We start from the raw sequence: 16,029 nt of genomic DNA on the forward strand, positions 1-16,029 counted from the left end.
TCTCCCTGCAACATGTCGTAAGTTACCGCTTCGTGTCACGTTCATCCTCGTGATCCTCTATAAATAAAGTGACCAACGATTTTATGCTCCGTTGCCCGTCGATCTCACTGCTATTAGGCTTCGCAAGATCTACGTTCGTGACGCCTGCAATTAGTAGACTGCGAATGTTCACGCGAATTTACGCACGTCCGTACAATTTAGTTTTGTGAATGTAATTCAAAGACAGATTTGTTTGGCATATCAAAGATTAGGATTGAAACGCAAATACCGATGCAGATTTGTACTTTTGCGAAGAAAATCAAAGAGATGGAATCCAAGCTGACATTTGTTCCAGGTATTAAATGTTACAAGGAATATTCTATTTGGGATATTTCACTGACTTTAGACGTACATTTGACAAATTTTCACATTTTTAAATATCTCATAAATGTATAACAACGTACGGTCTAGTTATAGTATACGCTCTCGTAGAAAGAATCCAGGAATACTACGTAATATATATTTTTGTAGAAAGAATCGAATTACGGCGTACATAACGTAATAGTCGATTATGAAAACACGGATTAACGAAACATTTGAAAATGATCTCTTACAAGAGTGATCAGCAGGAAAGAATAGAAACTAAAAGAAATTATTTTTATTCGCAAGTCCCTACTTAATGTTAACGCGTATACTTACGAAGTAATTCAAAATAATCTATCCTCGTATGAAAATGAAGTTACTCTGTTGACCGAAAAAAATCGAATATACGATTGCAATTGGAATCGAGATGGAATCATAAATTGCTGGATTTCGACGATGTCCTGTACGGGGAATTTGGTGAAAGTTGTACCGTAATTTCGTATTTGAACGCGAAGATCTTGAGATGCTGTGTAAGAAAGGGGATTAAACAAAGTGTTCTTATATAAGTCGCGAATATCTTCGTAATTATTCATGATTGACATGTGTATTGATCAATAGTGATTTGAAGTACCTCCTACGATAGGAATTATGCTTTCCTTCGATAGATCTGATAAATTATTCAGATCCTATAAATAGAAATCGTGTAATTATCATAACAAAGCTACGTCGAGTACAGTTAGCTTTGCAATGGGTGGCACTAGGTCAACGTTAAAAATACTGCATTAAAAATGACAAATGGATCTGTCAAAATATTAAGTCAGACATCGTTTCTCCATGCCTTAAACCTCTAGCATAGCCAACTACGGATATTTTTAAAGAGCTTTATTTTCTACCAAACAACGTTCTCTTCCCTTACCATAGAAATGGTTGTTACTTGCGTAAGCTTCTTACGTGAATATCGAGACTTCTGTAAGCTTCTATTCGTTTCCATTCGCAAGAAGGTGCATTATTGTTTCAAGCTGAACGACAGCCATACTGCAGCAGAAAGATGATCACGCAACGACGAACATCGATATCGATAAATTCGATATTTGCAACCGTACAAATTCAGAAATAAGAAAATAGAAAATTGATAAACCACGATACTTGCTCCGTTACGACTTTACTAAAGGAAATCTAACGCCACGAAACTAGTCACGATCATCCTGCATCGCCACTGTACATTCTCCATCGTCGCACGACGATAACGAACAATTTTCACGCGGGTTATACCAAAGGATGAGGAGAAATGTATTAAAGACACCGAGAAAGCAAGAGAAATAGATATCAGCGTAACGACGAACGGGGGGAAAGCGTTCCCTAAGTGACGACATTTTCACAGAATGTTTCCCACAGCTGGTCAAAAACCCGGAATAGAAGAAAGGAAGACAGAGACGCGGAGCAGTGTATTACTCCGGTTCCGTGGCCCTCTTAGGAGCTCTTAGCGAGTCGTACGAAAAGTTTCATGCATACGAATGTACGAGAAACTTTAGATGCACGGTGTTCCACGACATATTTGGAATTAAGGCAAAAGAACAGCGAGAGAGAAAAAGAGAGAGGAGACGTATTGGAATAGTTGAGAGAGCGGCAGAGAGAGAGAGAGAGAGAGAGAGAGAGAGAGAGAGGAAGAGAAATAAAGAAGGAACACGTAGATATTGGAACAAAAGATGATATAACGTATATTATTGCTTTCATAAGTCGTCACTTGTCGTTCGGTAAAATTGCACTTTTTTAGAATGACACTATGCAAGTATAACGGATGGATAGGAATGCATGAAACATGAAAGGATAATACAAAACTACATACACGAACTACGTACACGGTGTACATAAAGTTTCGTTCCACGTTACGACAGATATATCGAGTTTTAGTTCAAACGAAAAATACTTCGTTGGAACGTATCGGACACACCTTGAAGTGTCTTTAAAATTAAGTTCGACGAAGTAGGAGCGTAACTGTGGCGTGACACAGTAAGAAAGGAAAGAAAGGACAAAGGGAAAAGGAAGAAAAGGAAGGGACGATGAGTTTTGTCGAACAGTCGGTGGACTCGTCGACGAAATAACCTAACAGATCCGTATCTTGGATGCTGAGATAACGGACTCGAGTCAGAGAATGTAGGAGAAGCGTTTGCGAGAATTGCCTTCGGTGTATATATCTGTCTGGTGACCGAGAGCGTCGGCGTACAATATAAAAATGTATCGAAAGAGAACGAAACGGAATAAAAATGAAATAAATGAATTTAAAAAAACAAAACGAAATAAAAAAAAAAAAGAAACACACACACAAACGCAAGGTAATTGGCCTGATTACGAGAGCAACATGATTTCTGTCTTGCAGGCGGCGCGGAGACAGACGCGGTACAGGCGATCTTGGCCAGATATCTTCAGAGGCGTCTTCAGGGGTCGCAGCTGTCGACGCCGCCGCCGCCAGCTGTCCTCTTCAGTAGCAATAACCAGGCCAGAATGAGACATGCTCAAAGGACTACCAGCAATGCGTTGCCGAGGAATGTCAGCGAGAAAGAGAGGAGGGAACGCGTGGAGGATTACGAGGATTACGAGGACGACCTTGAGGGTTTCGAGGACAGTGAGAGGAGCAGGACCAGATTCGATCTCTTCGCCGGTAAATCCTTGAGCCCCGCTCATATTCCATTTTTCGGATCATTTCGTGTCTTGGTATTTTATCACTCGAGTATTTTATGATCTTCGGATAAGCTTCTGTAATGGTCTTCGGTGAAAGGGAATTATAGACGAGAATACGTCTACTATATCTCGATGTTCGATCAGTATTTTAATTTAATAGGTCGATAAATTTATTTAAGGATTTCCCGTTGGATGAATTGAAAAACAACGACGTTTTCGTGCTTGCCCGATCATTGAAAATATGCAGCGACTTTTGGTAAAATTAATGCCGATTTTTATTCGGATATAAAATTAATTACGTATATCTATTGATCTGTGTTATTATTAATTTAATTATAATCAACTATATAGAGTATATTTAGGAGTATAATACAAGTCGATAATTGTAGTGCTAACGGTTTACAGAACACGTGTTAGAAATGAGAATTAAGACTGTAGGTTTAAAATACGTTACTTTCCTACGTTGCAGCACATAGTTGAAGGGGGATAATCGCATTAGCACTCGGATGAGAAGAAAGTGAAGTTGCACGAGGATGTGGAATTTCGGACAGAAAGTTAGCCTCGTAGCGACTAATTACTAACCGTTCCTTGTAATTACTAAGGGTCCATTCGCGAATCAGTAAATGTAAGAAACTCCGAAAGAAACTGGTCTTTGACTCTTTTTATTTATTTACCATGTATATAACATTACTCGTAATCAGCAGTATTTTTCTTCGCCAAATTTTTTATGAATTCAACTGTCGCGTTATAGCAAAATTGATTTCACATCGTTATTTACCTTATTCGCATAAATATTATAATTATCAGACTACGAATTGCCACACATTTATGCACATTATGCATTTAAATATTCATAGAACGCATACGACATGCAAAAATATAGTACAAAATAATCAAAACAGAATGCTCGTTATAGTTTTTACTTAGTAGACGAAGCAAATCTCTATCAGGTTTCCATTTCCTTACCTGCGTTCAAATATGAAATTTGATAAATAATTACAGTCTAATGATTACATATCGTCTATCAGCTTAGAAACAATAGCGATGAGATTCATATTCACCGCTTATAGTTTGCTTACGAGTCCGTGTCGATAAATGCCATGCTTGCCACGTTACTTGAAGTTATCGCGGATTCATTTACGCATTGACGCCAAGTTTGAAGCCCGTGCATGGCTACGTGATTACTCTTCTGCAATTACCACGTTTAATCCGGTTATACCGTTATTTAGCCAGCCATTCCTGTTATTACACGTAAAATACAAGGATGAACGGATTATCGAGCGAACCCGTGTGTAGCTATGCAGCACGGATAATCAAATAAAACGACGGCTAATCGGACAATCGAAGATAACGGGCGATACCTATCCAACGACGCAGACATTGCTACTATTAATATCTGGATATTCGAGCAGGCCTGTTATCAGCACCCGAATAACGCTTTCTGATCACTGGCCTGACTGATCGTTTCCGTTTCAAACGATTTGAAATTGTTCGTTGGCCGGTCATCTATATTCGTTTGCTCTGTTCCTCAATGGAATTATTCTGTTATACAGTTAGCTTGTCTATTTGGATTTGTAAAATAATGTTGCAAATTGGAAGTGGAACGGAAATTTCTCTATTTGCAAATGGAAAAGATTGATCACTATCGCGCGTCATATAGTATGGTTTTGCGAGGTGCTAAAATGTTCGAATGTTTGTTCTGTGTGGCTCTAACTCTAAGTGTCACTGTGTGGGTTTTCGTCTCGTTCTTCTTGCGAGTGATGTATCTTTTCGATGTATCACTTTTAAAGTCTTTTTATATCGTTGAGGTTATTAGATGTATGAACGGAGGAACGCGTGGATAGATTGTAAAGAGTCCTGGTCGATTTTTGGCCAGCGTTCCTGCGACTCGATTTATTCCTAGTTGTATCGTGCTTATGTCAGCGTGGTATTACCGATTCGAAATCTACTTAAAATCGTAGGTGCTTCGTGTTTAGCTGTTCACAGACTCATCGTACACGTACTGAGACATTAGAGTAACAGCGTCTCGATGTTGATAATTAGACGATTATTTATGAAAATTCATATTCATATGCAGATGATTAAAAGAATGGAGCTCATTTGTAGGTAAAAAATTGTTTTACGTATTAAATAGTATTGCAACAAATACTGTACTTTGCACGCTTCATATATTTTTGTATATTACGTGCTTTCTTGCGTATTTTTTCATCTTGAAATTTTTCACAAACATGTACAAATCTGCCGTCCACCGATAACAGAGGTCCGTGTACTTTGGAATTGTTGGGGTTGTTAGATGTATGAACAGAGCAACGCGTGGATAGATTGTAAAGTAGAAAATATATTTTAATACGGAAATGTAAGTACAAGTAGGAATATAATTTGAGCTGATCCGGATCCGCACGCTAACAGTGTTACCCTATGACTGAAAGCTCCGAAGCCATCGTCGCCTGTCTACTGTCTATGGTCTGCCTTCGTCCCAGTTTATTGTCTATACGCTGTCGATGGCTTCGGTGCTTGAGAAAACTAAAAAGACTAGATGTAGAGTTTTCTTAGAAGTGGTGACCACTTCAACATATATTAACGATATATTCATACCTCGAAAGACATTGTAAAAGTAACGATGTGAAAATCGTTATTTAAAAATCAAATATATTTTGTGCTGCATCTTATTTTTCCCGTTCTTGGCGCTTGCTTCGCCGTATTTTATCGGATATAAAAAAGAAAAAGGAATTTTCGTATAGAAGGCAAATATTATCTCTTATCTTTTAATTGTCTGCAACGAATTCTACGTATACAAATTTCTTATATTCGATCACCAGTTATCACTAAAAATTCCACAATCAAAGATCTGGAATCTCCTGCTTTCGGTTAGCGCGGAATTTCGGCGACGCTTCGCAAGAAGGAAGCGAGGTCATCGCTGTCCACCGTCTCGAAATTACTCACCTGCCGTGTGTAATGCGATGACAAGGGTGTAGAGGAGCGTGCATTGACGTCACAATGCCACACGTCTCTGTTGGGAACCGTTCTGATCGTGTCGAATCGTTCGACGGTAGAACACGTCTGCCTTGCTGGCTGCACGCTTCAGATCTCTCGCATCTCTCAACCCGGTGCGAGAATGCTTTCGTCCATCGCAAATACCGCCTGTTCTTCGCGCCTTAACGTGTATTTCTTGAGTAGTTTGGATTTTCTAACACACCTCGCGTCGACCTGCATTGAGATTGAAATTCTACTTCAAGAATTTCTCGAATTTCTCCAGATATATAGGAAATCGAAGAACATGGTCCAAAATTCACGAAAACGAGGAATGTAGGAACGTAACCACTTCTTTCTTGATTTTTATTATCAAAAAAATTGTAGTAAATAATAAATCTCTTCATTTTTGCCATTTTTATTATATATTTTTTAGTAAATTTATTTCGTGCACGGACAATGAAGCTAAGAAGATTGTACCGTTGTATTTTTATTATTAAATTCTTTTCTTTCGTTCTATTAATTCTGAATGGTAGATATGTTTTCAACGATGCGTCTGTCGTATTTTTTAGTAGTAATTTTATGTCGTAAATTAATTGCGATAGCGGAATGGTAATAAGTGTATATTGCACACGACTACGCACGGTATCATAGTAAACAGTGATAACAACAATAATAATAATAATAATAGAACACGTACAGATCGTGTTTATATGTAATACTATAATGTGACACACCGTGAAGTTAATCGACTGACCCTTTAATTTGCATTCCATTTCCAAGTGGTAAATTGCAATTTGCAGAAACGTTTAAAATGCCATTTCACACTTTACGCGGGTTAGAAGCAAAATTGTATAATTTCAAACGCGGCTCTATCGTCGTTTATAAACTGAATTAACAAATTCTACAGAGTTTTAATTACGCATTCTAACGAGCCGACACTATTTACTGTATCTTTCAATTCTACACGTTTAGTTTATTTTCCATTTTCATCAAAGTAGTTGTAGGAAATTTCGTGCAACTAATTCCGGCAGCATTTCGTACTCGCTGGTTGCCACAATTCGCATTCAATTTTCATAAAGTTCCTTTGTAGTTGCTGACGAGACAAACGGTGCACTTCATCATGGAAAAATGAGAATTGAAACTTTCTCTTTGTCTTTCAAATTTCAGACTCTCGAGAAAGTTTGCGACGTCGTGCTAAGTCTTACGTCGAAATTCGCGTCGTGTCTTGAATCTCGCAGAACTTGAAATTTTACTCCCTCCATTCCTTCGTATAATAATTCTTACATCGAATAATATAAAATTGTATAAATATTATAAAAATTTCTCTTCGAAGTTGATAAACGAAGATCGTTGCCTTTCCAACGGATTACGATATAACAAAACATAATTTGTGAGATCATTTCATTAAATTTTTTCTTCCTTTAAATACCACCTTCGACGCATATATTCATGGGTATAGCAATTAATTTACCAGACATTATCACGTTATAACGTCGAACTAATTTTTACGGAAAAATATCTCGATTTCATATTCGGGCAATTGGTTCGGTTTTAATATTATCGAAAATATATGGAGCTTGTTCAAGTCGCGTGTTTCCTCGTCTCTAATCGTAGGATCTTCGCGTTTTTATTTTGAAAACAAAAATTCCGGATGTTTGACAAATTAATAAGGAGAATGAAGATATATGGAGAATGTCAGAGTTGGGATGATTTAAAATCGAGACAAAATTTACATGATACGTAAAAATATCCAAAATATCCTGCTTTCTATAATAAATAAAACCTATCAACCAGGGCTGTTGTTATACCAGGGCCTACTTTTTAAATTATATTCTCGAAAATATGAATTTGCATGAAAATTCGCGGTCTAATTATCAACACGTGTACGATTACGGTTACAGTCTAATTACATATATATATATTAAGTTACATATTAATAACATATTAGAAGTTTCTAAATTTTGCTTTTAAAATTCTCTCGCGTCTCTCAGTTTCGCTAAAATAGCGGGAACTGTCGAAAATTTTTAACGAGCCAAATTCGCTAGATAGGGATTGTAGAACTTTCAAAAGCAAAATTTTTAACAAAATCTGCTTTCCTTCGTGTACCGAAAAGCTGAAGCTCGATCGAATGACCGGTGTACAGAAACAGAACGGAAACATGAATTCTACGACAGATTGACACGTATGCAAACGTGACATATTGGACCTTTTCTCTATTTTTTCTCGTTTTATTTTTCTATTAACGAAAACGTTTCTCTACGGCCACCCCTCACCCTCAACTCCTGCCGAACGATTTAAAGTCCGTGTGTTCGATATTTCAGCCGAGAGCCTTGTCGTGCTTTTAATTGAGCGCAAGGGATTTCGATATTCGTGCGATGCAATATGCAATCGAGTGAGCCATCCAATCGAATGGTCACGGGTCGTCGATTGCATCGACGATGCAACGACAGCCAGGGCCGACTTGTTGATAAGTTTTATTTGTTGCTCGTCAACCGGTCCACGCTTCCCCTTTCCTTTGTCCCCTGTCTTCCAATCGGGCTAGATTCGACGTTCATCCAATTAAATGTTCGCGGCCTGTTTCCCACCCGTAAACCATCGTGCAGCGATTTCTCTTTCCAGCTTAACGTGCCCGTTCCATGGCAAATCGTTTAATTACACCGGTGTTTGTTAATGTTCGGTAACACGGCCTGAAACACGCTTTGTGATAGTATTCGCGAATTCGTCGATCGGACGTAAGATTACCTTGCGCTGGGTTCGTGCACGATGCAACCCAATTTATAGAGTTTAGCAGGACTATGACTTGTATAATGTTAAAACCGTTGAATTCTTTTATATGAAAGTGAAGCAACGAAAAGTAAATCAGCAGTACCTTTATGTGCGCGATGAAAGAAATGTTGTTAGTTTGGTTTCTTATACGTGTAAATATATATATATGAGGATTATATAGATTGTATAATATAATGTAATTATATAAATTATATTATTGTATATTTTATTTAGTTTTACATAGTCTTCCTCTTTCGTGTTTGCACCAACTTGCGAACTTTTGCATTAGGTGCAGGTAGAGTTTTAAACAACGATGTACTTACATATTGATTTTAATCTACAATTTAAATAAACATATATTTTAATTTCCTTACGTTAATTCAGACATTAGATAATTATCTTTCTTAAATAATATAACTGTTTCTTCGTTTAGAGACGAAATTGAATATATCGATCATCTTTTCTTTTTTGTATTACTGTTTGTGAATTGCCAAAAAGAAGAAGCATCGTGTATCAAATAACTCAACGAAACTTCTCCTGATCTTTTTAAAGTTTGTTCTGTGTAATTATTAAATTAGAATTTCGTAGTATATGAAATAAATTCTGTCTTCCTTCCGATTCCATTACTACGTCAAATTTGATTTCATCGTTGGAAGTGGCGGAAATATAATTTTAACCAGACGAAGGCAATAGTATTGTGCGCAAAGAATAAGAGAACGGTAGAAATTCATGGCGGATTGCAAATTCGTTTCTCGGCACCGTGCAAAGGAACTGTGTCAAAAGTGTTTGCAGTATTTCGTTCTCCATCGCTTGAAAGTTTCCTTTGGCCCGCGGCGGCTCGGAAATTAACAGATATGTAGGCGTGTTTGCGAAGCGGGTAAAAGTCGCGATGAAACACGCGGAAGAAGCACGAACTTTCAAAGACCGTTTCTCTTCTACTTTTGGGAATGATTGGAAGGATCCTACGCTTTCAACTCGGCTGATATAAATTCAATTTATATCTTCCTGTTTCGACTAAAAGCACGTTGTATTTCAAATTCATAAAATTCTTTTCATAATTTTGAAGGATGAAATTAAAAGAAAGAACTCTTATTCTTGGCAAGAGAATAATTAGACCAAGGATTTACTGCTCGTGGCTTTAACAATTTACAATTTCAGAATTTTGATAAAATATCTTTACGAATTAATAGTAGTTGAATTTCGCGTTGATCGACTTTTAATGCTAATGTACATTAATTTGTGCTTAGCAGTTTACATTTTTCCGATAAAGCTTGGCAAACTCCTCGGTAAACTTTCGTAATCGATGTTACCGATCGTATTATGCGTGTACGGTTCTCGTATATCGTATCGAAGTTTCGCATCGACAACTTGATACTTTAACTACATTCTGTTTAAAGTTGGCATCGTTAGATTTCTAATTTAACGCTACTAATGTCCTATCGGATAGCTACTAACGCGATTGTCAGTTCAGACACTCGTCTAACAGTGAAATCAGCGTACGAATTAATTAAAACTCGATCGATGGTTTTATTTGAAGGAACGCTCGTCGTTGAACAGACGCTTTGAAATACCTCCGTACTCGAGTCGATTATTCTTTAACAATGTACGTAAATACACGTAAGAGTGCAGATAGTCCTCGCATAGTACTTATGGATTTCCGATCTTAATACGCTTGCATATTAATCATTACTCGTTACTGGTTCGATTCCCAGAACAGTGAGAAAGCTATACAAGGAATTCTTCCTTTAGAAAACAAGATACGAGAAATACAGAAAATGATACGTACACGACATCGTATTTATTTAAAATTTTAATCGCTCTTTTACATATAACGATTTCGTAACATTTGAGAACATACGGATATTTTTTACTCGAGGCTTAACATCGCAGGCATTTTTCCGAATTAAAAAGAGTTCTTTGCTCGTACGAGCGAATTAATTCTTTTCCGAATTAATTTAAATGTCGTGTGGTAAACATAACTACATGGCGAAATTAATAATAATTCTACGATTCTTTACATTATGGGCAAACTTCGATATAAGAAAGATGATCGTTAATGAAACGTGTGTATTTCCTGTATTAACAAAAATATTTATGAATCGATTGCTTCTCTATTAAACAGGATTAAACAAAACGCCAATATTTCATTCAAACATTACATTTTGCTGTGTTTATTCGTGCATCGAGGAAATTTTAATCGAATCATCGATAAATTCGTGTTTAAGAACAAATTGTTGTGTGTTAATATTTGACGATTAATCTAATCGGTTGTCAGCATCTTTAGAATAGCTAACTTGATAAACACGTGGAAGATATTCGCTGTCATTTAACGGAACGCTGGTATTTATTGCGTTATCGTGTCACATTAATTACATATACGCCAGAGCATCGTGGAAATTGCATATTTATAAAATGACATTTCACTGTTTATTATATGTGAGACAATATGTTGCATAATGCAGCCTGAAATTAACATATCGAAAATGTATTCTGCTCAAATAAATGCGAAACTAATTATCCGTTATCGTTACGAACCTTCATCTCGATCGACGCACGAACTAAATGTGTTTCCATTGTCCTACTTCGTCGATGCATTCGATCGCGTATCACTCGATTGAGAACGCAAGCTCGAAAGAAATATGGTATTTCGTAAAGTTATAATTTCCAGAATTTACGACATTGGAGTCTTTACGTGTCGTATACGATAGAATTAGTACGGTTTTGGAACATAGTTTAGGAATAGAATCTCTAAACTATATAATCCGAATCTTTTGCTATAACATGTTATTATTCTCATACCGTTTAATTTTCTTGTTTCGCTTCATTTTCTTCTCTTTTCGAATAATATATATCCATGAGAATATTTCTCCAAATATCTACCTCAACGTTTAATGAAACTTTATATGACATCAAAGTGTTATTTTTAATTTACATCTCTCACGATTATGAAAATTAATATCGCAAATTTCAAAGGCATTTTGCGTCCAACAAAATGAAATTTACGTTTACCAGAGAGTACGCGAGCAGAAAGAATACGACGCGTATTTTGCCAAACCGTCCGATCGCGCGCGTTGCTTTCAAAACGTATAATATTCCGTTTCTGGCAATATTTCTTCGCTATTTTTATACTACATTACCGTTTCATACGCCGCTATTTATTTATCCCTGCGTAGAACGCGCTCCTCGAAATACACCAAGTAAATAATTTCATAGAAGATATATTCCCATAACTGTGGCGGGCATTTGCGAAGCTACGGTGCAATATCGCGAGGTTGGTCGAATTGCGTATAACCGTGGACGCGTACGCACACGCCAGGAGCAGTCAGATCGCGCAAAATAGCGATGAAATTTCGAATAGAGCCGATATCTGTTCATCACCTGTCAGCTGTTAGACCTATCATATCGTTCCGTCGTTTCTTCGACATTTGGCAGGAATTAATAATTGTCCATCCACGCGCATAATGCGCTCCGATGCTCGTTCACCATTCCTCTGTCCCAGATAATAGCTATTTTCTGTTATTCCAGTATACCGTTCACCGTCTGTTTCGATTTATTTTCAAATATTCCGACGACAACGCCCTCTATCGCGTATTTAATTATCGCTTCGAAGAAATTTATGTGGCCGAACAGCGTTATTTTGTTTGACATTTTGCGCGCGTGATGTTTCGTTAGAATCTGCTTAACTCCTTTGCGAACTCGATCACTTTATACTAAACTGCTTTTCAAACTACTCATACGAATATCGTTTGATTTTCTCATGCGTTTGGGGAAAGGAAAATTATTTATTTTTCTCGTTGATTATTCGTAGCAACATTTAGCTCTAATTTATTATTAATTTTCACAGTACAAAGTGTACGTACGAAGTATACTTGTATTTACAAGAAATATATTTTCAATATTGATCTTCTCGAGTACCTTAAACTATTCTTTTATCAACTTCTATACCGCTTCTGTCTTATGTAACACCAAGTATATTACACAACACGTGTTAATATTTGTACTTTCGTTTTGATCATTCAACACTCAATATGCATTGCCGTTAACGCAACTATTGCTTCCCTGGTATTATGCGTTTTAATCGTTCAATATTTGTCGTTCGATCGGAAGAACATAAAAAGATGATAAGCTTGCAACTAAATGCTGCGGCAAGATTATCCAAAAGAAAACATTTCCAACGAAGGAAGATATGCAACTGTAAAGACTGAGTATCCTAATGCGTCAAGAAATTCTTCGTTAACTTACGATACTTACAACCTACCTACCTAGGAAATCGCTAGATGCGCAAAAAAGTACAAAGAAAGACTTGCAGCACACCCAAACCAGCTGGTTGCTGAAACAAATAAAACCAAAATAGAAAGAAGACTGAAGAGGAAGCATCCCGCAGACCTCGCAATAGAGATGCAATAGGCAACCTGGAAGATGGAACTCCGCTGGGGGTAACCATCCACATGCTATATTTTTATTCTTTAAGCTATAATATTTTACCAAATGTCCTTCTGGACAAATTGTAAAATTTAAACAAATAGTCAATAAAAAAAAACCTACCTATCTATCTAATTGTATTAGGTTGTCCGAAAAGTTTCTTTCGTTTTGTAAGGAAATGATAGACGCACAATGTTTTTTGTTTTATATTAATTTATCGAATTATACTATTATAATAACAGAAATATAACGAAATGGATCATAGGTAATTCAATAAAATAATATAAAACGGAAATTGTCGTTCATCTATTATCACCTTATGAAACGAAAGAAACTTATCGGACAACCTAATACCTACATCGTTGCTTATTCAATAAATTTGTATAAACTTTAATTCGGCGAACGTTCGGTGCGCAACAGAAACTTGGCGCGTACATTTCCAATCGATTCATCTATAAGTTGGTTGACGACACACCGTTTGCACTAAATAATTCGAACCGATGCCGCGATGTTTACGATCTCCCAGGGATTAGTAGGAGGAAATAGAAACCCGATCGAACGAACGATCGGAATGCGAGTAAACGAATTTCATTGGGTCGTGTTTGGATAAATAATCGGCTGTCATGGGTTTCGCGAGAGTCGATGTAATTCGATTGGAAATACAAGTCGCAAATCTATGTGGCCGCGACACGACGCTTTCATCAGGAAGTTCGCGAATAAGAACGACAAACGCGAGATCTCTATCCCAATATCGCACGCAAAAGCGTGTAAACAGGCGGCCAACGGATTTCACTTCGCCTCTTTTCCTTTCTCTTTCTCCTCGTCCCTCTTTTTTCCACCGTCTAAATCTCGAGCTCGGACCCTTTGTTCGTTTGCTCGAGCTCGAGAAACCTTTTTCAACTTCCAGATCCGTAGCAAGTATTTTGGAAACCTTGGCCGATCTTAGACTTCTCGTGAACCTTTCTGGAAAAACTTTTTACCTTCCGCTCGAAACCCTGTTGACTTTTAGAAGCCATCCACCGGAAAATGTTCCTATGGCGCACTTTGTCGTGGACAAAATCACGTTCAACTCGGTTTTAAGAGACTCTTGCGTCGGAGAGAAGATTACACTTTCCGAGGGCCAGAATTCTTCAGCTGAATTTCTTTCACCTCGCACCTTCGTCTTTCAATTAAACGCGCGACTTGAAATTCTTATAATAATTTCTGATTTTATCGTACGCGTGTGTATCTATAGTTTTATAATTTGTTCGCGTAACGTTATTTAGTGTTGTTGAGGTTATCAGATGTATGTGAATACAAAGGAACGCGTGGATAAATTGTAAGGTAGGAAATATATATTTTGAATATTAAAGTGTAAATACAAAGTTCGGAATATAATTTGAGCTAAAAACTCTGAAGCCAACGTTGCCTGTGTACAGTTTATGGTTTGCCTTCGACGCAGTCTTTCGTTTATAGGCTGTCGATGGCTTCGGTGCTTGAGAAAACTAAAAAACCAGATGTAAAGTTTTCTTAGAAGCGGTGACCACTTCAACAAGTGTAAGTTACGTGCTTCTATCTTCTAATTATTTCATTACAAATCTATTATTCTGTTATATCGTCTCGTGCGTGTCTTATAATCTAAATAAAGTTTATCAGAATTCTCCGATAAATACGACGATATTCTAACATTTATGACCTGCAGTATATATTCGAAATTTGTCACGTTCTTCTCTAGGCTATATGCTCGGTAACCAACTTTTTACAATTATTTCTTTCGTAGTTTTAAACAAATAACGTTTGATACGTTTAGAATTTGAAGTTTTCCGACCAATCACTTTCGAAAGTACAGAACTCGTATAACTCGCGAAACTTGAATCACGCGCGCAGTTACAAAGCGGATAACGATTCGATTACTCATTGCCAGTCGACGAGCGTCCACCCATGAAGGAGGCGGTTCTTGAAATCCAACTGAAGCTGTTTCGAACTTTTAATCAGTTTACATGATTTCGCGGGAATTGGAGTTTCCGTGGGCCGCTATAAACGCTAATTAAGCCGTTTCGCCGGCTAGGATGCATCGTGTTCTCGCGCGTGTGGCGCAGCCTTGTCGCTTTTCGCCGCAATCACAGGATTTAAACGCTGACGGTTTAATTAGGGTTACACAGTTTTGCCTGTCGAAATTAGCGCGGCTGACGTCGCAGGTACAAAGGCTCGCGGGACTAACGCGACCCGTCGAGGGCACCGTTATTAAAATTACGACACTTCGTATTAGCGACGACGTTGCGCTACAAAGTCGTTGTCTGGCAAAATGTACAGGGTGGTCCTCTTATCTCGGATTTCTTGATATCTTACAGTCGAAGAATCGAAGCAAACGAGGCTGTTTCGATTACCGAAACGTTATTTATTAGCAAAATATAACAAAATTGATTTAGTACACCTGCTGTATTATTTTGTATAACTTCACGATGTTTCCATTTTAATAGTTTAAAGATCATTTAACTAACAACAAAAGGAATTTTATATTTTAGAAAAGGATCCAAGTTGATTACGTAGTTTCTTTAAAAAGCTCATAAGTACCATTTTTTTATTTGATGGAATAATTTATCTATCCACGTTCAAGGCTGAGAGCAACTGGCTCATAGCAGTTACAGTCTAATTTAAAAAAATGAAGAACACGAAATGCTAAAAACTATATGAATTATTACGATAACATTTCCCTCCATATTTATTGATATTGGCATTGATATAAATAACCTTTTTAAAGATTTCTTTAAATGGCAATTACAGCCAGTTTTTATTTTTCTTGGTTCGGAACAACAAACTCGATCGATGATTCGCGATCTTTCCTCTCGACACAATTTTTATCTTCTT

The 16,029-nt window shown here is 37.2% G+C and overlaps 1 protein-coding gene across 8 annotated transcripts in view; it reads left to right on the forward strand.

The window, feature by feature from the left end:
• Positions 1 to 16,029, forward strand: part of LOC139997825 (uncharacterized) — a 210,746-nt gene that overhangs the window by 134,127 nt on the left and 60,590 nt on the right. For all 8 annotated transcript variants that reach the window (XM_072021812.1, XM_072021818.1, XM_072021817.1 and 5 more), the window contains one exon: positions 2,720 to 3,001. In XM_072021812.1, the coding sequence (XP_071877913.1) occupies positions 2,720 to 3,001 (282 nt within the window). The remainder of the gene's footprint in view (positions 1 to 2,719; positions 3,002 to 16,029) is intronic.

This window comes from Bombus fervidus, chromosome 2 (assembly GCF_041682495.2).
Source record: "Bombus fervidus isolate BK054 chromosome 2, iyBomFerv1, whole genome shotgun sequence".
NCBI classification, from domain to species: Eukaryota; Metazoa; Arthropoda; class Insecta; order Hymenoptera; family Apidae; genus Bombus; species Bombus fervidus.